Below are 25,888 nucleotides of genomic sequence, written 5' to 3'. Positions count from 1 at the left end.
CTCAAGAATACTAGCAAAAATTGTAGTAAATGGTAATAATTAGGCGTTTATTTTAAGTATAATATATTTTAGTGATGATTTAAATTTTATTTTATAGGTAAGATGTAGCTAGAATTTGTTGAGAGTGAAAGTCGAAGAATGTGAAATTCAGAGAATCCGAGAAGAAGAAATTAGATAGCATTTTGCTAAGATGTAAGAACATTGTACTGTGATACCATGAAATAAATCTGATAACAAAAGTAGACCTGGATCAAATAAACAAAATATAAAACTCTCAACGACACCCTAATGATTTAATGACAAGGAAAATACAATGCATTATTATATAAAAGTATAGGTAAATAAATTGTGTTGTAAATATACTGATGAATTCACAGAGACTACTTTCGGCTTAAAAATACGATCATCCTTTCGTTTTAGGCTAGTAAATGTACAATTTGTTAATCGAACGCTCGAGGCAATCAATTCATTAATGGGGTTTGTGGATCAAGAATAGTAGTAAAAATTGCAGAAACGATCATTGTTGATCATATTTGGAGATTTTTAGATTTTCACTGCTTTCATATATAGTGGTGGCCTTTTCGTTATGTTTTAACTATGTTAACTATGTTGGCTGTTTGATTTGAACGATTTTGGTCTTTTTTATGGTAATGTTTATTTATATGATTATTGGGATTCTTGATAATTGTACAAATATGTAAATTAATTTAAATGTGGTGTTTTTGTAAAAACAGAAAGGTATATAAAAATTATTTTTATTATTTAATTGTATTCAATAATGTTTTTAAAAAAATGTGTTATTTCAAAAAAACTCAAATTTTCGTCTTTATATCTAGTTCCAACATTAAATCAATTATTTATCAAACTTGTGTATATTTATTTATAAAAAATAATTTATATGTAAAAAAGGAGTAAGTATATGAAGCTGTATATACACATGAACCAAACTTGAGTTAGTCTGTGTTTCAAAAATAAGTGAAGCCCACTAAGCGCATGCGCCCAATCTGGAGATATTTGTTAAATAATGTATCCTAGATATGTCTTCTCTTAACATCTGGTAAAACTGGCACCAAAGAATATGTTAACGTGTTAACGTTTATCATGTGTTAATATTAAATGCTGTTATGTTATGTTAATGTTAATGTTGTAAATGTTAATATTAAATGATTATATCCGGAAGGACCGAATGAATATGTCCTGTTTAACGGCCATTCCTTATTACCATTTATTTTGAAAATCAATCTAAAATGTACTTAGAAACGAGATTGATATCAACCAGTCTTAGCAACATCAACATATTTTAGTTATACATTGACAATTTTATTCCTTTTCGGTTATTAATTATTTCCATACGCTTATATTTTCTTTTATAATATATTTTCGTTGTCGCAATTTTAACCTGATGGAAGACCTATGTGATCATAAAAATAATACCACAAGAGAACCGACTACAATTAAATATCCGTACATTATACGAATTTGCAATGGCGCGTATTCCATCCAAGTAAATAAGTAATAGTTAAATGAGTTTTATGGGGGGATATCGAGAAAGTTTACAAAATGAGTGGGAACATATCCCAATATAAATCTAAAACGATTAAATAGGTTAAAGTATCAATGTTCTAAATTCGCACAGTGATAAAGACACAGCTTTCTTGTCCAGGAAGTTATATATAGAACTTCCTGAAGTGTAATCCAGATATGGTCTAGTTCTTTTAGGATGGTCCTCTACCTAGGGGCACTGATAAGATATATCCTTTTGATCCCTCCTCAAAATTAAATCTATTTTAAGTACATATATTTTTAAATATATTCTAGACACCTTGGATCATGGAAAATTTTACATTCTACCATAGCGGCCTACAAAAGACCATCCCGTTATCATTTCAACTAAACATTTCTTTCGGTGCTATGTATAAATTAAAATGTCTTATATCATTCGCATCTCCAGACATCGCTAGGTATTCTGATTTGAAAGGCTTTGAGCAGTTTCGGTCGGATTACGCCTTCAGTTCTTTACCTCTAACGCATATGGCTGCAAATTGGTCGCGCAAAGCCCCTGGAGCTGGTACTAGCTAAAGTACTAGCTATGTTCGTCATGTCTTTACCGTGGCAGTAGAATTATTAACACAAAAAGTACAACACAGAATGGGAAGTAAAAAAATGCACCCGCAACGACGTGCCGACTGTGTATCTGAGTAACTAGAGCACCAAGAGTCTCGTTTTTGTGCTTGTATGTATAATTTTTAGAACATTTGTTGTTACGACGTATTTAGAATACTACCTGAACGGTGAATGCGTGAGTTTTTTTCTAGTCTGTTTCCTAATAAATCCTCAGTGTTGCTCTGTATTAGTCGCCTCCTACTTCCGTTAAATAAAACAGTTTTTATGCACAGTTAATATTTGTTACTTTAAAACTATTTCACAAATTATAAATTGCGGGGTTGGTAGGGTTCCGAAAAGATCTTAAGACTATTCTCCTCTGAACGCATTCAATTAATGAAATCAAATTAACTAACAAGAACAGACGACTGAGGTTCACCTTGGATTCACCTCACGAAGCGTTTCTTGATTTAGTTAAATGGAATTCCAACAAAAATGTAGGAACTAAAGCCTTAAGGTAACAAAGGTGAATTGAAGGTGTTCAACAACTACTAGCCATAAACTATTCCAAGTAAGAACCATTCAATCTTTCACATGCATCATATTTCGAGGAATAATGAGACCAAAAGTGGACCAGTTGTCGTGAATTAACATAGTCTACTGGAATTTGGAGCAGCTTGCAGTTCAGGGTGAACGGCCAACAAAAGCGGATTGCTGATTGACATGGAGTCACCAGAACTTGGAAAACCATTCCGTATACTGTAGTATGGAAATTTAGATAGAAACAGTGCCATTTCGTAGATCTTCAAAGGCTGAAGAAACTGGTGGCTTAATGTAGAATCGCTGCTCAAAATCAATTTTTATAACAACTATAAACTGTCCAGATGCAATAATCGCAGCGCACATCCCTGTGGCCGTTTCTTTAAGGAGACATGGTGGGAGGTATTATGTAATGCGGCGGTCTTTTTTCGTAAAATAAAACAGTTCTTTAAATACATAATGGTTTTTTTGTTTAATATCTTATATAACAGGTCAATTGAAAAATACTCGGCCTACCATAGTAAAACACATTTTTTACCAAAATTAGATTCTCTTATTCAACATAATTCCTTTCAAAGCTAGTATATTGATTATAGCAACCCTACAACTTTTCAATACACCTCTTCATTCGACAAAAATTTGTTCACAGCGAGCATACTTTTGAGATCTGAGAACAGGAAATAGTCGCTGGGTGTCAGATCTGGAAAATACGGTGGATGAGGAAGCAACTCGAACCCCAATTCATGGATTTTTGCTATCGTTTTCACTGATCTGTGACACGGTGCATAGTCTTGTAAAGCAGCACTTTCTTTTTCTTCAAATTGTGCCGTTTTCGGCGATTTTGTCCTTCAAACGGTCCAATAATGCTATGTAATAGTCGCTATTGATCATCCTTCCTTTTCCAAGGCAGCCGACCGTTGCGTTTTCTCACGATTTGAAGCGGGTTTATCGTGTTCCACTCTCATGACTGTCGATTGGACTTCGGAGTAAAATGATGGAGTCATGTTTCATCCATTGCCACATATCGACGCAAAAACTCGGGTTTATTACCCTTGAACATCTTCAAACACTACTCCGAATCATCAACTCGTCGTTGGTTTTGGTCAGAAGTGAGCTCGCGGCACCCAGTTTGCATAGAGCTTTCTCATACCCAAATATTCGATATGATGATGAAGTACCGATATGACGTACACATTCAGTTGATATCTTTAGAGTGTCTACTATTTCATTCAATTTCAATTTACGGTCATTCAAAATCATTTTGTGGATTTTTTGTCGTTTTCGTCGCTAACAACCTCTTTTCGGCATCCACTGCGTTCATCATCGTCGATGCTCATTTCACCACGTCTAAACTTAGCATACCAATCGTTGATAGTTGATTTTAAACTCGACATCAAGCCAAGTTTTTTCTTCAACTGTATTTTTTCCCTTCAAAAAGCAATATTTTATCAACAGGCGAATTTCCTTTTTATCCATTTTTTTCACATTAACAAGAGTGACTTCACTGAAAACGCTATAATTCACAAACTAATAATCCGACAGCTTTCAAGTTTATACACGCACCTTTGAGTATTAGAGCTAACGAAAAACATATCTATTTATATATATATATTTATATATTAAACTATTAAAAAAATATATCTATTAAACAATTCTAGTAGGGCCATCTATGTATCGGACCGGAGTCTTTTTAATTGACCTGATATATAGTACTGAAAGTACCGAAATACTTTCAACCAGTTAACTTTTTTTCTCATCGTTTATGTAGTGTATAGATGTTTTCTGTATGTGTCTCATATAAATAATTATATGTCTCTTTATATATTTTCTCTATATTAAGTCTCATTTTACTATTTTAATACAGCTTTTGTATTTAATATAATTCCTATAACATTTTTGTATCTGTTATTTGTAACCCATCCACTGCCAGAACGCTTTTCAGGTAACAACATCCTATATCTATTTTTCTTTGTGCATTTTTTTGTTAAGCTTTTTACTGGCTGATAAATAACGCCCACATGATGTGATCATTCATATATCTGTTTTATTTCACCCTAACACCATTCACCGAGATATAATCCTCAAAATATTAATATTTACGAATAAATAAATCTTTTAAAATTTAGATTAATACGAAAACTAATTAAAAAATACGCACACAAATAAACCTTGTTTATACGCGCTCGATGAAAATAATACAAAGTCAATATGAAAGTTCTGAATGGAATTATTTACGCCTTACTGACCGCATAATGCGAAAGAGTGAACTATTGATTTGGAATTAACATGACCCACATATGAAATAAGCGATTTTTATCGCAGCCAGTGGTGTTATTTAAAATAACTATCGAGTCATGTCGATTTATAACAATTATTAATGTACGTTAATATGGAAGAGGAGGACGTTTCGTATTTAACGCAGAAATAATTATGAATATATAATGAAATTAATCAGCAAACGCATAATTTACCTAAATAGAAATATTATATATTCATATGTAGTATATGTTCGGAATCAGAGGAATGTAGATACCAAATAATTAAATTATTGTATCACACTAGGTTATTATGAAAAATTATTAGCGTAGATATGTTTCACCTATGATCTAATAATTAATTTACCACACACTATTTCAAATAAATTGTCTGATACATATAAGAGTCATTAAATTCTGTCAATTACATATATTATGTTAATTATATTTTATTGATATACTTTCTTTTATAAAATACAAGACATCTCAGTATTTATGCTTGTCTGCTTACTTTATGAAAGTAAGAAACGATAGGTAGTTAGGCTCCTAGGAATGCAGTGCTAAACCAGCAACTCCGTCAGCAATTGTTGCGCACGTATTCCGTTTAAGCCAAAAAGGCGCATTAAAAGGTTTCTCTTTTTGAAATCCTCAACGAATAGGAATGCAGAAAAGAGATTGGTGATTCAACCTTGTCATCAATCACCACGAACCCGTGGGAGGAGATTTAGGGATAAAATGAAATATCTCAAAAAGATCAGTGGAATTTCATCATTCATAAATTAGATCAATCATAATATACGTTGAAACCAAATCAGCAGAATCCAAAAATGTTTATCAACGATTTGTATCACCCTTTCAACCAATTAACTTTTTCTATTTTCTCTATTCTCGATTTCATATTTACGCTATATAACATGTCAATATTTTATATTGATACTTATACACATTATTTTATAGTGACACTTATACACACAGATAAAAGCCGCAAATTTATGTATCACCTTTTACTCATCATTTTCACAAGCAAATAATTTCGTAATCATATTCGGAATGGTAGAATTTCAGCAGAATTTCCTTTACATGATTATCTAATTAATTTCTATATAACTTAAGTAATTTTATAAATAAATTTTTAAAAATAAATACGTTGTTGCTGATTAATTTTCACAAAGAAGGGAGAAATGTATATGTCTTTTTACGCCTTGCCTCTCCCACATTTCAAAAATAGCATTAGTGTCACGGTAAATAAGAAAGTTATTCCTATATACATACGTTGATAAGCTTCTTAGAATTCGTTACAGCCGATCAGTTGATAAAGCAATTAAGACGTCGATTAGCTAATCGCTAGTCAATAATGAAGTATCATTTTGCTGAATAGTATATAAGTGTCCCGAACTAATCAAAGTGCAGCAAAATGATTAGATTTCAGTAAGACCGCTGAAGTCCACTAAGTGAAGGCAAAATTTATCAAAACCGCTGGAAAATATTGTTTAAACAACCTTACGTTCTGCTCCTACAAACTTGGCTATCGGAGAGAATTGTCAGCATGAAAGACCAATAATTATTTAAATACTCAAAAAAGAAGTAAACCCAAAAAACGAGTAAACATTGTAAGAACTATCGAGGCCTAAGTATAAGACTTCAGAAAAAATCATACAAATAAGACTTCAAAGAGATCGAAAAGAAACAAGCCGAGAAGAGCAGGAGGATTTTAGGACAAATGGCAGTTATATAGATAAGATGTTTACACTTAACTAGTTCATGGAAGAACAAATTAGATATGAACATCACGCGATTGCTGTTTTACTGATGCTTTGGATTCTTCAGACAACTTATGATGATTCTTTTAGCAATATACGACTACGAAATAATTTCTCAAATTAATTTAAGATCCGAGCTGGTATTCGTCGAAGAAATCCCACCCGCTGCTTTTCAACATAGTGACGTACATAATTATGCAAAAAGTTTTTAAATACCAGACCGATGTGATGTTCATTGATGATAACGCTATATTCGCTGATGTGGGTTTTGATTATTCTAGTATTCTTCATGGTGTAGTTCATATAATAGAACCAAATTGTTTGACAATTAATGGAGAAAATACCAAAGTATTGATAATTGAAAGATTGCGCTGTAATAGTAAATTTGTGGGCCAGCAGAAATTTCACAATCCAAACTAAACTCTACCTTTTCTTAACTCTCTTTTCTCATTTCTTCTGCATAATTTCGAGACTTAGAGACTTTTACAGTCTGCAATCTTATCTATAAGCTTAAGATCTTTAGACCATCGATATAAAGTGATGATTAAGAAAAATTCTACATGCTTCCGCACGAGATCGTATTATAAATGAAGTCATTCGTTTAAAACGCAACCAATTCTTCAAATACTTGGCAATCAGGAAATAAAAGATCAACATTGTCCCAAGCCAGAACAGTTGTGGCCGATCGATAGCTCTGACGAAATTTATTGAAGAATATTCCAAGTCCTACGACACTAAGAGCATTAGGCTACAGTTATCCAGCTATCTCTCTCATAATTTTAACCAGAAGCAATACGAGAAGTAATCAAAAGATCAGTTATAAATTGGTATCAGTAGAGAACAGTCCAACAAAACACAGCCAAACCGTTTTTGTCCAAGTTTTCCATATAAAAAATAATGGATAACGCGAAGAATGTTAAATCGTCTGTTGGTCACAGTCAGAAACTTTCAATTGCAAAACCTGCAAATGCTTTAAATTCGCATAGACCATCATAACACCGCATTTTGTACAAATCCCAAAAAATTCAATAAGTGTAAAAATTAAAATCCCAGATACCAATCTCGGGCTTAACTTAGGTACTAGTCGAGCGCTTCTCAATATTTCAGAAGATCTTGTCTTACGATATTAATAGACATATACATAAACAGAACTGTAGCTACTGTAGTACCATTCATAAACAATTTTTCAATAAACAGCTTAGTTTTCCAATATATTCACTAAATATAAACAATTAACTCAGACAATTATTTAGTTTTAATATCATAATTACATTAAATTGTAGTAAGAACAAGGGTGGACAAAAATTGTTACTATCAAACTATAGATTCAACAATGTGTTTTTCGTTTTAATGGTGCTGTTCAAACCATATCTATAAACGATTCTAAAGTATTTATGAAAGTAAAATGTCTGATCAGTTCTCGGAATACGGTAAATGGCAGCCCTGAATGGCTTTGTAATAATCCGTGCTGAGACTAAAAGTAATCAAAGTTCAAATGGTGTAATAGTAATAGCAAAAAAAACTATTAAAAAGTTCTGCACACTCTATTAGCTGAAAAGTTACAGTTATCTGTTCCATTGATTTTATTATCTACAACAATAATACCACTATCGATGATGAGTTTGTAGAGCCTCTAACATCAGTTAGTAAGATTTTGCTGTATAAGTCAATACTTGGGCCCATTTGGATCTATGGTATTGAACTGTGGGGTACTACTAGCAAATATAAGATAGATATCCAACAGACGTTCCAGAATAAAGTGTCGTGAGTCATCGTCGATACCCCATATTACGTGTCCAACAAACTGATTCAGCACGATATCCCCATAGACCCATAACGAGTTTGATTCGGAGTGTTAGTGTGAAGTACTCTGAAGATCTATTAGTGCATCCCAATGCACTCGGCAAACAGTTAAATGTGCGCGATGACCGTGAAGTGCGTAGGCTATACGAACTAATTAACAGACACATAGAGTGAGATTTAATAATATCTAGAATAAGTTAGAATAATCTTTAGAATAAGTTAGGAACGACTTTAAAATAAGTTAGAACAGTATTTAGAATAAGATTGAGATTATAAGTTATACATCACTTACTGAAGAGATCTAATACATTTATCAGTACAAGTTAGTAAGAAGCCATCAGTGCATAATATATTAAGGAATGATAGCCATATATTCGTTTGAGAAAAAAATTGTAAAGAAATTTTATGACTTATTTTTCGAAACTTCTATGATTTTATTTTTGTTTTCGTCTATATAGATTTGTTATAGTTCGGGAAAATATTTATAAGCAGCGATCTAACCTCATTTCTAAATCCTAGAAAAACTATAGAATGATAAAAAAACAATTCTGAAACCATGACAAAACCTAGAACAAGAACAGTAAAACGTGCTGTTTTAATCCATACATTCATTGGCTTTTATATTGTGTTTTTCTAATATTTCCTACATAAAAATGAGCAAAGATGTTGAGAAAAAAAATGAAACATTATTAAGCCAGAACAGAATATCTATAATATATCAAACGAATACGAGAAATTATAAGACTAAATAGAAAAACTGTAAAAATGGCCATTGAAACATAATATTGAAATTGACCTTTAAAAAATAGCTTTTTTAGCCCGGATAAAGGCAACGTTAGATTCAGGCTCGTAAGGGTGATTTGAAAAATTAATTGATATGTGGTAATCTGTTAATATAATCTTAAAACTGATAAATAATAACGCTTACAATAATCATTGTAAGGTAAATTTTCCTTAGAATTAAATATTCTGGGCATTTCTACAGAATAATGAATGAAATAAATGTAGTATCCCCAGATTTTATTTCTGAGAAAATATTTGTATACCTGAAAACATACATCTATAAGTCTCAAGTTATATGTAAGTCCATTGAATAGTTTTCGAGAAAAAAGGGTTAATTCTGAGTATTCCAATATTCCAAATTTTCAGTGCGGCATATAAATCTGATTAAATCTTTTTAAATATATTATAGATTTATAAAATAAAATATTAATCCTCGAAAACAATTGTTAATCTCTTATTAATTTTAAAAATTTTACATCTCTGAGTTTTTAAATCCTTATATAATGATCAGAAAAGCGTCGAAAATAAATGTAAAAAGTTCAACCTCGCGAAAATCGACGGGAAATTACCTGAACATCTCTGAAAACCTCCTGATTAAGTTCCCGCAAATTGTTTCCGCTGAGCTTCAGCACTTTTAACTTTCCAATTTCCAAGAAAATGCGATTGGCTAGCTCCTTGATCCGATTTCGTTGTATCGACAATACTTTCAATTCGTGCAAGAAGCGAAAGGTGCCGCTAGGTAACGATTGGATACGGTTGTCGTCCAAATAAAGCTCCTTTAGTTTGTCCAAGCCGCGGAAATTATGATCCAGCGGTTGGGTGATGTTGTTCTGAGCTAGGTTCAATACGTCCAGCTTATTGAGGCCGAAGAAGAAGTGCATACCAAGCTGTGGGATATTGCTCTTCGTTATATGTATTTCTTCAAGGTTCCTGTACTTTTGGAAGGCGGGCGACATAGTAAGTAAATTCGTGTTGTCGTCTGGTGCGGTAATTTTGATGATTTCCGTATCGAGACCAAAACCTTTTAAGTCCAATGGACCAGTCATTCCACCGTCCTTGCACTGGACCACTCTACGGCCTTTGGTATCCAAGTAACAAGAACATCCGCGTGGACAGGAACTCATTCCATGAGCGGTTAGGCCGAAAATAAGTAATATGAAGATCATATTTCTGAAACAAAAGAAAACCTATTTATAATATAACATTTTTCAATTTTAAAAATGAATAATTATAGTTAATAAATCTGTGTTTTTAACCGACTTCAACAAAGGAGGAGGTTCTATGTTCGACTGTATATATTTTTTATGTATGTTCACCGATTTCTCCGTCGATTATGGACCGATTTTCAATTATTTTTATTCGAAAAAATGCACTTCCGGGGTGATCCTATTGGAACCAAGTCAGGATCTGATAGAGGGAAGGGAGGAAATCGAGGGAAACTCAAATTTCAAAGGCACGTATAAAATTTTCACATCTTTTTTTATCTAAAATAATCAGGTGTTGTGTATAATGTTATTGCTGAACTGATATGATGAAAAATCAGAAGGAGTTCGGTGTATAAATAGGTTTAGGCAGGTATTAAGCTAAATTTTGTGAACCTAGTAGAATATAAAATACTAACGACCCGCCCCGGCTTCGCACGGGTGCAATGCTGATAATAAATTAAATACACTACAGAAAAAATATGAACGTTGTATATAAAAACATAGTGGCCCGCTCCGACTTTGCACGGGCATAAAATATATATGCCTATGTCACTCAATGAAAACATGATTAAAATCGATCCAGTATTTTTGGTTCATTCATTACTGCCCTTGGCCTGCACGCATTAAATTTGGAGTAAAACAATTCCTCTTCCCCTATACTTACTATGAAGATTTCCTGCTATCTTTGGAATATCTAAATTCATACAATTTTTATTACATTACACATTTTTAAACGCAAATTTTAAATTTGTAATATCTCCGAAAATATTTGTTTAATTTACATGCTGTAAGGAACTATATTGATCTATATTAATTGCACACTGTATCTAAGGTACTTAATTCGATAAGGATTAATGCCGTATTGCTTAAAATAGCTTCGTAAATAAGCCATTTTCTCACGTAAAAAGTAAACAATAAAAATGGTTAATGTGGGTTATCCCTAAAAGATAAACATATACCATCGCGGACTTTTTTGTAGACCTTTTTATGGTGTACAATACTGTAGTACATTAATTTGATCTAACTCGTAGGGTTAGGCAGCGTTTTTGCTAATTGCTAAATAAGCCTAAAAAAATAGGTTAATTTACGACATCACGTTAGAAACCTCTAAAATTAGCAATGTTGCCTTAGTATATTATGCATGTATTATACATATAAATCTTCCTCTTGAATCACTCTATCTATTGAAAAAAACCGCATCAAAATCCGTTGCGTAGTTTTAAAGATTTAAGCGCACATAGGGATATAGGGACAGAAAAGGCGACTTTGTTTTATACTATGTAGTGATGTGTAGTATATAGGTTATATAAGTATTTTGTTTATTTTTATTTACTTATTGCAACGATTATTAGGTACATATTTTATTTTAAAACGTTTTTTTCTTGTTTTAAAAATCTAAGTTTGATTATTGCTTTTTAGTGAGTTGAAGTCGGTTAATTTTTTTTGTTAATAATATTTTTATAATAATAATTATTTTATTAAATAATCATGTATTTAAAATATCTTCTGATCCCATTAACGTACGATGTGATTTAACTCTTGCCTAAACGATTGGACCGAATTTGAAATTTTGGTAGTGTATTCGAAAATGGATTCTTATGTAGCAGCTGTAGGTGGCTGCGATAAGGTTCCAGGCATTTTTTCAAATATTTTTGATTTCAACTGTCTTATTATCTATCGCTTTAAAATTTTCATGATAACCGTCGCTATAATTCAGGGCTCTCTAATGTAGAATAAACTTATTATAATACAACGTTTATAACTTTTTTTACTATATGTTAAAAGTAAAACGTGCTGTCTTCAACAGATTAAGATAAAATTCACTTAATTCAAAATTTCCTTAACGCATTAGTGTTCCTTCGGTGTGGCAGATATTTGATGACTTAGCCCTTTCATGGGATGTAGTGTCCGGTACATTATAAACTCTTTATTAATTTACGATAATATATTGATTAATATAAATAATATTGCCAACATATGATAATATCTTGAAATATTGTCATCATTGTTTTAAAATTTCGTATTTATTCCTGTTAATTTTTTGCAGATTTTGGTGTGGACTCAAAAATGATTATATTCACAACCGGACCCTGTAGGTGGCGCTGCGATAAGTTTATAGATTTCTTACGTTTTCGAGTAGGACAATTTATTACAATAAAATCACTAATCAGATGTTATTGTCCTTATAGTATTTTTTCCAAACAGAAAGCCAATGTTCCAGCAGGACAACGTGTGATGGGTCAGCTACTATCATGTAGTCAATCCAAAGTTGCTGTGAGCATACGCCACTAAAATGTTTAATATATTGCCTATCGCAATTTGCAAAATCCGTTTTAAAATTAGGCAATATTTTCCTTCTCATTTTATTCTAGTTAAAGAGAGACACAATGCTGTCTTATATGTTCGAGCCTTTAACTGAACCAGCCTGTCAAAGTCACCCGGTTGTCAAACGTACGCAAAATCCTTGAAAACAATAGTAATAAGAGGACATAAATCTAATCTATAAATTATGGTGGCTGTATAATTAACTGTGGTTGTTAGATGCACTATAATGTTAAAATAAATTATATTTGATAACATTTATGTTTCATAATTTTATTTAGTTTAAAATTTTGTTATAGGTAGAAGACAAAATAAACTAAAACTCACAGTTGATGCGGCAACATTGCACTATTTTAACGTCATAAATTGAGATGACGTATGTTCATACCAAGTTTGGTTAAACTATATATTCATTATATTCAATATATAAACATTCCTGCACATATAATTACCATAATGCTTATATTTATGAAATATTTAATATCAACTATTTTTAACCAATATACAACGAACGAACTAAATCAAAATTCAATATATAATAAAAATTAAATGGTATTTAAAATCACGGTTGTTAATCTGCTTGTCGTTAATAAATTGAAGAATTGTAACAAATTTATTTTTGGAATTAATATTTTAAAAAGAATATTTTTGGATTTTGAAATTACTTTATTACGTTTTACAATATTTAGTATAAGTAAGTTGGCATTGCAAATGATTTATGTGTTTTTTGGGGAGGAAGTTTTAATTCATTTTAATTATATATTAAGATATTTAATTCACTATGTAGCAAGAAACAGATTGTTTGCCAAAATTTATATATTTTAGTAGAACACTATTTGTTATAGATGAGCAAATATGTTGAAAGTTGTTTTTTTTAATTCGAATTTTTAAAGCATTACTTTAGCATGAAAAGCTTGAACATTAAAAATAATATATAATATATGTAGCGATATTGACATCACTATAAATCGAAATCCAATGAAATTGAGAGTCACTTTTCTGATTTGTGATCTGCTGCTTCGATGATAAAAAAGGCAAGAATTTTTACAACAGGTTTTCGCCGAAGATAGAAATATAAATTTATAAATATTTGGAAATATCCGCCTAATCCATCCGCATAGATGGCATCGTGGAGAAATAGGTCGAATCAGCCAAGTTGAAGACCCTTTCGCTTTTCTGAGATAGTACATATATGTTCCTTTAAAACGCCACAAAATAATTTCAGTATCTGATATTATTCACATTACATGATGTACGTAAAGAGAGTTTTTATATCTTCTTTTGGTTGAATTTACCATGAACATTAATCTATGATAATTCTGACTTACTGAAAAGTATTTTCACTTAGTCCCTGTATTTTGATCAGCTATATTTATTGATAAAAATGTGAAGTATTAATATAGAGTATCTAAGTTAACTGTTAAATTCGATACTTTTGAAATTTCTCTACAGATAGATTTTCATTCAGTTATTCGGTCCATACAGCCTATAATCATCGAACGCTCAAAATAGTATTTTCAGCATTCTCTAATGCTGTTGCTTTAACAACAAAAAATCTGCTGCCTGAGCTCCTTTATATTTCAATTTCACTTTTGGTTTTTATAATTTAAAAGAATTGATTTTAATATAGTAACAAAGAACGGTTTGGTGGGCCCAAAGAGATAGAAGACAATGAATTACAACACTTGTTTGATGAAAATCCAACTCAAACTCGCAATGAACCTTCAGATCGCTTAGCACTTGATCAATCCGCTTTTCACAGATGTCAATAAGCTTCCGAAAAGATCCAAAAGAAGATACTTTAAAAATACCCTTTTAAACCACAATACAATGTTAACATCGCAATTTTATCACTTTCTGGTTAAAAAATATGAGTTTTCGGTAACGTGTAAAGTGGATCAATTACGAAACTCCAAAGAGGCATATTCATGGTGCGCTTATGGTACATTATGGAACAAAACATGAACAGTAACTATCTACAGATGCATATTAAATACATATAATGGTGTATTGTTGCACCGAGCCTTGTCATCCTTTTGCATGACAAGGCTTGGTCACACATTGCATGGATACACTGTCGGACCTCGACTGAGAAATTCTGCTGCACCTATATGACCAGTTTCAAAATGATAAAGACATGTGAAAAAATTATTGGATTGATTGAATGGCTACCAAACCAACATCGTCCTTTGGAAACGGTATCACTATTTCATCAGAAAGATGAAAAGATAATGAAAAATATTTCTATTAATCTAAATTGTATTATTTTTTCCTATCAGAACAACCTATCAGATAAAATATAGACTGTCTTTAAGTTAATTTTATATGGCATGTTAAAACATAATTTCAATATAAGTGAATGATCCCGTATAAGTTAAATTTATTAGAAAAATTTCCCAGATTTTCAAAAAGACATGATCAGTTAAAGTGCATTCTTACTAATATTATTTGATAACGTCCCATCTGCGAAGCCGATAATCTCGTGTTTGAACTGGGCCAGTTTAAATTAAATAGGATCCTAACAATTTTCTTCATTTTATTGTGCCATGAACGTCATCCACCATTAGAGCGCGGCCACATCGAGGGTACTTTCCTCGATTTCTAAAAGTTCGGTTATAATCCCCGAATGCACTCTTCGAAATTCTGGATATGGCTTATAAATATTTAACTACCTTCCTTATGATGCACCTACTGCCATTTGAATTGGCTTTTCAATTTTATTTGTATTTTTATCTTGTTTGGAATCATTCTATTTTCGATCGTTAAAATGGAACAAAGTGCACAATAATATATTAATAATACATGAAATAATAATGTGTTTTTTTAGTACAACACTATGAAATCAGCAATAAATAAACACACTTTTAATATTTCAATTTTTAAAGTGATACAATGAGAATATTATTGGTATTATTAAATGTAACTGATCATTTTCACGCATTCAATCATTACATTCAATCTTCAGTTAACCTAAAAGAATACTTAAGTTAAATAACAGATAAGAGTTGAGTGCATCAACGTCATGATGCCAGATCACAAATCCAAGAATGAAAATATAATACTACTGATATATAAAAATCATTTTTTATTATAGTTGTACTAGATGACGCGGTAAAATTAGTATTATCTAACCTATCTTAAAAATTACTATAGCCATTTGTTGTGTGACCACCAGGTGTTTTGTCAGATGTGATGACGATATTATGGTTTTCAGATGGGAATGCTATTTTGAGCATTCTAACTAAGTCGGTTTTCTGAAAATATAACGTTTGTAGTTATTGGAGAACAATTCGCTGCACTATTGGATTTTAAAGCATCATACCTATCAATTTCCGCATATTTGTTTCCCATAAAATAAATTTATAAGAATTGATATTCTGCATTAACAACTACCATGTTTTTGAAACTATTGATGACAATGGCAGTAACACTTTCTATGGGAAAATAGTCATGTTCTTTTTTATATTTTCTAATTATTTCACATTTTCTCACCATATAAATCTTCCCTGAAAAAATCGATCCAGTCATTATAGTGTTTTAGAGAGACAAACGAACAGCACTTAATGAAATATTATTATATAATATCTAATATAATTTTATATAATATATAATATATAATATTATATAATATATAATATATAATATTATATAATATATAATATTATATAATATATAATATTATATAATATATAATATAATATATTATATAATATACAGTATTACATAATTATACTCAATATTTTAGCAATATCAAGCAATGCTGTAATAGATTATTATTTATTTAGATTTTATATCTCAGGCATATTAGCTCTTAATTATAGAAAATATTTCGAAAAAAACACTTAATTTCAAGAAAGTTGTAAAACGTAAGTATATAATACTCGAATTGTTATTGTAAAAGGACAGCAACGAACTTAATCTTGAAAATGTAGGTAGCATATTAGAACTGAATGTACATTCAAGTGAATGTGCATTAACTGAATGTGCAGACAAGTTCACATCATATGGTCTCCTAAAGATCTTCTCAGCACAAAATAAAAAGAATATAGAAAGACAACTTAAGTGGGTAATTTTAATGATCTCAGCACGCAAATTATATTATATAAAACGGGCATCATTTAGGTAAGAAATAGCATACTTCGATGGGCACAAATGAATTGAAATATATAATATGTGCTAAGGCTTTAGCTCTACCAATTGAGAGGAAAAACACAGCAGCATCATCAATAACTAAGCATATAATTGAATAAAATAATAAAATTATTATTATATAGTACATTTAATTGGTAAAACCCCATTCCCAATATTTAAATAATTTCAAAAAAGTATGAATATAACATAATTACAATAAACAAATAATGTAATTATAGTTAAATCGGTAAATAAGTTGGTATTAAACCTTAAGCCAATTAAAATTGGTTTTATTGATTGGGACTTTAATCAGAATAGGCCTGAAAAAGATTAACAGCGCCAATAATACAAGCAATTAGTTAAAATGTCCATTTCGCTATGGCGCCTTAGGCGTTCTCCTTATTTCTCTCATCGCTATCAATATATCACGCTGTCACTCGTGCCCTATCTATATTTCAAGATACCAAAAAAATAAGGGTATAGCACAGTGACAACTGAATAAAATTGCTATCATAATAATAAAAAATCTTACATCATTAAAACACTCATTTATTTTCTTTTTGATCTATTGTGTATTTATATTTTATTATATTTTAGAATCTCTGTTTTATTAACTAAGGTTTATTCCGGCATTAAACCCAATAACTAAAAATAAAACATATGGTAGTTTACCATTATTTACCAAACGATAATGAGTAAAATATCTGGCCATGTAGGTCTGTCCTGACTATGATGGTTAATTATTATCTAATTTAAATATGGATTATCATAAATATATATTAAAACCACCAAAGTCTTGACGGGATTCGAATCAGTGGTAGAACCATGCAAATACATTTATTTATTATTGCATTTTTTATATATTTAAGACTTGTTTAATTGGACTTGTTTAGACTTAGTTGCTGTTTAACGAGGGCTCCAAACCACGGCAAACCAGCCTGCCGACTGGCCGGTGGCCAACTTAGAGACCGTCCCAGAAGACATCCGGTCTTACCCAGCCTAGTTACTGGAGTGACTGGGATGATTATGCCTTGACCTATTTTGCACTGTTGCCTATAAAAACATTACAATCAAAAACATAAATCACGATTCTAACCCGTGACTACCGCAACAATGGAAAGACCGTCCTCTCATTATTGTTCCTAGTCAACATAACTTACTAATTTTGCAAATATAAACGAAACCCGAAAATTTCTGGCAGCTATGAAAGTACAAGGTCTAAAAACCAGTTTAGGCTCAGATAAGGTTTAATCATGATGATGAAAATAAAAAGTTATAAATATATTCAAAAGCAAAATAATATTTATGAAATAGATTACTAGTAAATTTCCGAGTAGTGGGAAACTGAAAAAAATAAAAGATTTTATATACTCGAGTTTTATTGCTATTTAACAGGCTTTCTTACTTCACATCAAAATTCAACTTAAAAAACCTAAAAATTTCGTATGTTGAAAAAACATTTTATATATAAATCGGTTAATAATATTATTGATTCATATAATTTTCAAAATAGCAAACCGTATGACGAAATGGGACAAAATAATACAAGAATTGGGTAGAAAATATTTCGTAAGTCACGAAGAAGTAGAGAATGACAGCGATATCGAAAAACATGAGATTTAGATAAGAAAATTAAAAAGCGGTTACAAGGTACGCTAATACGAATATAAGTTCAGAAGATAAAAGCCATAAATAAAATATTTTTAACGAAAAATTGAACCGACTTCAAAAAATAAATAAGGAACTCACTAAAAAATCAAAAATAATCAAACTTAGATTTTAATTACAATAAAAAACTTTTTAAGATAAAATATGTTCATAATAATCGTTATAATAACTAAATATAAATGGACAAAAACCTTACTTAACCCTTCTACAACACGTATTTTATATTCTAACATATACACAATTTATCTTGGTACATACCTAAACCTATTTATCTACTTATAATATTATCTTAACTACTACCAACTGATCAATTTGGAGATGGTACTAGCAACAAATTAGATTTTATAGAAATAGATATGTTTAGTTCCTAATTTAATTTTGTGTGACCAATGGCACCAAATTATATTATTATTTTTGTATTGTTTGTGCTAGCCTCACACAAATAATTTTGAAAATCCCTCACAATTGACGGAGAAATCAGTGAACATTCATAAAAATATAAACAGTAGAATATAGAACCTCCTCCTTTTTTGAAGTCGGGCAAATAGAGTATTTCTCGGGCAATCAGAAAACCAATAAAAATTACAAGAATAAGCTCAGAAGACAAATAAATCAAGAGGTAATAGAATTTATTCATAGTGATAACAAATATGAATTAAAATATAAATATAAAATAAAATAAAGCACACAGACAAACAGAGACTGATTCATCATAAATAATTTAGTTTCTTCCATTTTGTAGGGCGTTAACCTCTTCATTCCTTAAAATAATATTTATTATTTATGCGAACTATTTTGAGATTTTACTAGTCTACTTTGATATTAAAAATACAAATAATATCTCTTATATGTATTATATAAAACAACGCGGTTACTTTAAATAAACTTTATTCTAAATTTCTTCTCGTGGGGATACTCATATATTTCTTTGAGAGTTATCCAGCGATAAAACAACACCAATTCGGAACAATATACATTATACATTATTATCTGTTTTCCATACTGGCTATTAGGACCCCCATCTAATTTCTCTTAAATTTGAAAGCTTCGCCAGAATCGTAAATACGTCTTATCCGAAAACTTCCTCATCACCATCCATTTTAATTCGGGCGAAACTTACAACAAACAAGATTATGAAACTTCAGCGATGCCTGGACAAGTTTCCTTCTTTACCATAAAATCCATTATTACTTTTCAATTACGTTTAATCCAATTAGTGTATCGAGATGTGTCGATACGGCTGAATTAATTGGAAAATCAAATAAATGAAGCAAACATTTTTGAACCATTTAGAAAAATATTGATTGTATATTGTTAGTTGCATTCGAAGAAATCGAGCGAGCAACAGAACAACAACTATTTCTACCCGCTGGAAAATATTTTTATTCGAGCTAGTTGTTAATACTCACTTTATCTGCCTTTTGGTAAAAACAAAAGGGGAATATTTTTATTTGTTTTGTCGCTTGCCTGAGGATAGGCTTCGTTTTATTATTATTTTATTTCTTGTTTTTATACAAAGTAAATTCGTTTGAAGTCGGCTTTCGTTCGCTTTGTTTCCGTATGTTTAGATGTTCACTGCATCAATAGAATCGCTGAAAGAACACAAACATGTTTACAGCTGTTATGTATACAGCGGCTTTTGAAAAATACCAAGCTGATATTGCTTTATAATAATATTATATAATTAACACTTTATATATATATATATATATATATATATATATATATATATATATTTGATGTTCAGACGAATCAGCCTGTCTTTTATAGACTGCTAGAACCGATTTGGTGAAGCTGTTTGGGCAATTAAAACACTAGATTCAGCTGAGTCGATCTCATTATAATTCTCGCGTTCATTATAATCTACAGGAAACTACTTTAATATGTACTTATGCAACCACATATACATGAGGACGATGCATGTGGCGCATTCACCCAATTATTTATATATCCAACAATATGTTAAAAACTAATCAGTCAATTATATATTTAGCTACTGAACTGTTATATATTAATATACGAAAACAAAATTTTTTACCTTTTTTAAAGAATATTGAGGGCTGGATTGTGATATTTTATATAGTTAAAATTCATATGGAGAAGTGCTAAGGCTAAATTTTATATATATGTACCGCAAAATATATAAAATTATTATTGTATTATAAATGAAAAAGCACCCGTGATACCCTACTTTACGCAATATATTCTTACAGAAGTATAATGAATTTTCTTGTTATTCTCTCAACAAATTATTTTTTGAAAATCAGCTCTTAAAAAACTTGGAGAAACCATCATTGTTATTGTGACTACAGTATACTGGTGGAAAGGACCCCAACAAGTGCATCGACAAAGACTCTGTTTAAGGAATGGTTTACAGTACGTGAAATAAGTTTTGAAAGAACCTTTCTAAAGAATGAACTATTTCAAATTCTTACTCGAAATATAAATAAAATATTTCATGACGAAATAGAAATAAAACATTTTATGTGATTAACTTTTGTAGACATAGACCTGAAAAAAGATATATGGTAGGTCAGATTGCCGAATAATATGGCCTCAGAGTACTCACTTCTTTCTCTCCATCACTGTATAGTCACTAGAATGTGACAAAGATTTGAGTGTGTGAGGAAGAATTTTCTGGATATGTGGAAAAAAGCATTGTCTATAATTACACATTCGGTTTGGATGAACTGAATAGCGGTTCCGAAAGTGACACTATACGAACTTTCTGAATGTGGAATTCAATACTGACAATTACGAAGGCAGGGTAATGAGAGTGGAAACTAAAGATGAGTATATAATTAGTAGACTTTCACTGTAGGAAATACTATCGTAGAGTGTGACAAATGTATGTCCATAGATATGTATATAATTATTCAGAATATATATGAGCATTTGGTTATAATGTATGGGGAGAGAAAGAATACTAACTGTTCCGCAGATATGAGAAATCCATAAGGGAGAATGCAGTGGTTATCAGTGATGAGAATGTAGTTTTATTAAGAAAGATGTATGCAAGTAGTAACAAAACAAACCAAGGAGAAAAGAAGTAATATCAAAATGACTTTACAAGGAAACACTGAACCAGGAAACAACAGCTAAACATAAAAAGTAAATATGCTCTCTAATGAAAGTAAAATACAGTAATTGAATATACAAATGTTAATTAGGTGCATTAGACCTCTAAATCCTCATAGCTGGTGTGGCTAAGTGTTCATTGTAAATATATATATTCATTGCAAATATATAATATATGCATTAGATGTGCTATAATGTTAAAATAAATTATATTTGATAATAATACTTTTGTTTCATTGTTTTATATTTAGATCAGAATTTTATTATGTCGGAGCCAAAATTAAGTAAAACTCAAAGTTAATGCGGCAATATTGCGACGCTTTGAAGTCATCAATTTTGGATCACGTGAGTTCACTGTTTTATTGAACGGACTATATGAGCAGTATTACTACAGAGTCTATAAGGATCGATTTCTTCTTTCTACCTACAAGAGTTTATCTGGCCTGGGCGTGGGCTTCGAAACACCGTCCTAGATATTACGCCGGTCTTACCCAGCTTGGTTACTAGCGTGACTGAAATTATTCCTTGTCGGATTTTCCAATGTTGCCTATGAAGATATTTACAATTACAATCACAAAGATAAAGTACCTCCATGCCCCAGCAGGATTCGATCCGACGACTATCGCAACAGTAGGAGAACCGTCCTGTCGCCTAAACCACAGCACCAAGCAGGCTCAAATTATTTTAAAACCAACTCTAAGTTAGCTATAAACAACTAGCTACAGTAATTGGTTTTAATTTTTTAAAATGAATTGTGTTAGAAATTTCCTTAGAACATTTTTTAAGAGGCATCACTGTAACGTAAAATGAACAACGTAATAAAGTGAAACTCCTTGTTTCATCGCCTTTATAAGAAGTACAATGTTTCAGTGTCGCCTCTTCACGAATATGGATCAAGAGCAATTACCCAAAGTTCCGAGTGTAGAAATTAAATAACGCCACATCCGCGACCGCCACCTTCTCCGGGTGCTTTTAACCGTGTCGAGTATATATTGAATTTTGAACGGGCCGAGGCGGCAACCGGCAATGGGGGTGGGCGGCGTGAAATGTGCGACCCCGTTTCCAAACGTTCCCGAACTGCCGTCATAAAATTTCAATTGCATTAAATTTGAGGTCGGAATTTAATGTTTACGGTTGTCGTTACGACATCTACAGCGTCCAAACACGCGAATAATTCGAAACGAAATGGATACAAACTAAATATTTGATGTATATTTGCAATGATACATTGCGACAAATGTACATGGAAACTTTAACAGAGTACCAAATTCAATACTCATATCTTAACCAACATTAAGACAAAGTGATTTCTGAAAATTGGTGAAAATTATTTCTAGTTTTCCTGCTAGATGGCTTCAGTTGCATACCTCTAGTAATACTAATTCAATTAATTTATACCACAGCGCATCAGAAGGCGCTATATCAGTTGAGTCTGCTAGATGAAATAGAACTGCGACAGCACGTCCTTCACAACTCTTGCCAAGTGATCGAGTGTGTCATACAAGAGGACGACTTTGCGTTTGTTCCTCACGTTGCTTTGTTTGACAAAAATACGTATTACGGATCGTGAAAATTGAATAATATAGATAATAAGGTGCGATAAAGATTGCTGAAGTCATCAGCAGCTTCACAATCTAGAAAAAGGAACGCGATGGGCTGATGATACTGGAATTGGAAAGATACTGTTAATAATAATGAACTGCTTGAACCTACCCAAACTTTTAATTCGACTCTTTTTTAATCTATTTTCAAAAAACCAATGCGATTGAAGAGACCGTTGTAAAACGCAGTTGGCCAATTCTGATGTGCGAGATACAACATAACAATATAAAAACTCTATATCGCATCCATCTTTTGAAAACCATCGACGCAGGAGTTCCACAAGATTCCCTGGCACTCGCTCTATTTAATATTTTTCTTTCAGATATCCCTAGGAAACCACAAGTTGAGGCTGCTTTTTACGCAGACGACACTGCTTACTTTGCTTCTTCAAGAGTAGCACCGCACATCCGAAGCAGACTCCAAAAACAACTCGATGAGACTGTCCAGTGGTTACATTTCTGGAGGTGGCAGGTTAACCCACAGGAAACCCAGTCCATCTTCTTCCACAAGAAGCGTTTTACACCGAGCATTTCACGTCTTAAAATCGAGAACGCCGAAATCCCATGGTCAGAAGAAGCCACCTATCTCGGTCTTGTCTTCGATCGCAAATTTAGGTGGAATTCCCACATTCAAAAGTCCCTCCATAAAGGTCAAGGTATTGTTAATTAGCTGTTCCCGCTTATCAACCGGGCCAGCAGGCTTCCTCTATCTATAAAATCTCTCCTGTACAAGATGCTGGTTCGATCATTCGTTCTATACGACTCCAGTGTCTATCTAAAATACATCTCACCTAGCCAGGTGGAACGTCTTCAAGTCTTTCAAAACAAAATTCTCACGAGATTATTCAATGCCCCCTGGTTCGTCAGGAACAATCAAATTCATAGAGAAACAGACGTCCCCCAAGTTCACGATTTTATATCCGACGTTTACTCGAGATATTTCTCCACTCTTCGTCTCTCAGACAATAGATGTATTACCGAGCTGGCCGATATTTTAGGCCAATAACTCATTCGGCTCTTCGTGGCCTTATTCTATCACAGCCGACACTTCCCCGTCGTGTTCTAACTCCAAATTGTCTCGACCTTCTACGGCGAGCGATTAACTCATGTACCGCAAGCTGCGTGGTGTAACAACGACGCCACGACCTTGCCTGGCCCTTGTGCCTCTTAACGGTGTTACTGGTTACGGGCACCCTCCTTACTAACAGTAAGAGGTATCAGTTAGGGTCATTGGATCAGCTGATAGGGTAGGGCTTAGTGGGTAGCCCAGAGGCAGTCTCGACATAACCAGTCCAACTCGCTTATTCCTGCGGGTCTTCCCAACCAGGTATCCGTAACAGGACTCCCCTACCCGGTTCCAAGCCAAAAAAAAAACATCTTTAGTGACTGGGGAATATGTGAAGTGTTTGACTTATACGTTTAATCACTCATCCAACTACTATGTAAAGTGTGTAATGTAGTACTAATGTATTCCAGTCTCTGGAAAGCTCATTTAATGACTTAAGATGGCTTCGAATAAAGATTTTCTTACCCATAAATTTTACTAGTGACGTAGTTATGGAGTTACTATAAATGTGACAAAACAATATCAGTAAAAACGGCACGCGTACCATTCGTTCGGTTTCGAAATGTACATACCTAAATTAATTTTGAATAAATGACACTAATTTTCCCTAAACCATGATAAATTCAACAAATACGAAAATTAGACATAAAATTTAGTAGGACTAATTATATATTGAGCTGTCCCTCAATACTATTGGTCAATCATGGTTAAGACCTGTGTTGCCAACTTGTAGGGGATTCCCCAATCTGTTGGTAGTATCTATTTTTAAATTGTTTAATTGAGGATTGGCATTATTCAGGGAAATGCGGGTATTTGGATGTCTGACCGTAAGTACGAAAAACCCTTAAAAATGGCATTGATTTATCTTCAATGTCATCAGATTATTTATTTTCTCTTATAACTACTATATATGCAAATGAAATTATCAGATACAAATTAAATCACAGGTTCCTTAATAACGCAATGGGTTTTTTCCCAAATGTAGAAATTGTCTTGTCCTTACTACAGATACTGCGTATTTTAAGGCATCGATCGTTCGAATATTTAGTGTTCTTTAAAACGCATTAATAGCAATCGGGGAAAGGTTTAAGAAATTGGGCGGCAGTATTAAGTTTAGGCCATACTTATACTGTTTTTTACCCATACTTGCAATAGATATTGAAAAATGTGTAACTTTAAAATTCATTTCATATTATGGAAAGATAAAATATAAATATTATCAACAATTAGATGTTGGTGTAACATTAAAATGTACATCAAAATAGCATTTGCAGGAAAATATCGCAATAACATATAGTAAGTAAATAAAAGCTGTGTGTATAAATGTTAAATAAACCATAGGCTTATAAGCTAAAACGAAAGCTTCTATTAAAATACAAACTAATATTGAAGTTACTATTTAATACGTAAATCTCCAGATATCTTGAAGAACTAACATAACACCGCTTAGTTCTAAATAGGCGTATTATTTAATCACGTAACATCATAATTTTGTTGCTGTTGGTAACCGAAGGTAAATCTTGCCATACATACTCCCTCCAGTTTTCCTTAATATTAAATCCAATAAAACCGA

General features: G+C 31.9%; 1 protein-coding gene across 2 annotated transcripts in view; it reads right to left on the bottom strand.

The window, feature by feature from the left end:
- The window catches only part of LOC143202565 (uncharacterized), a 248,358-nt gene that overhangs the window by 3,454 nt on the left and 219,016 nt on the right, over positions 1-25,888 (bottom strand). For both annotated transcript variants that reach the window (XM_076414168.1, XM_076414169.1), the window contains one exon: positions 9,814-10,414. In XM_076414168.1, the coding sequence (XP_076270283.1) occupies positions 9,814-10,414 (601 nt within the window). The remainder of the gene's footprint in view (positions 1-9,813; positions 10,415-25,888) is intronic.

Source organism: Rhynchophorus ferrugineus, unplaced genomic scaffold, assembly GCF_030347505.1.
Source record: "Rhynchophorus ferrugineus isolate W39M unplaced genomic scaffold, kcgeb_rfMv2 rfM9, whole genome shotgun sequence".
Taxonomy (NCBI): domain Eukaryota; kingdom Metazoa; phylum Arthropoda; class Insecta; order Coleoptera; family Curculionidae; genus Rhynchophorus; species Rhynchophorus ferrugineus.
This window is presented reverse-complemented; position numbering and strand designations above follow the sequence as displayed.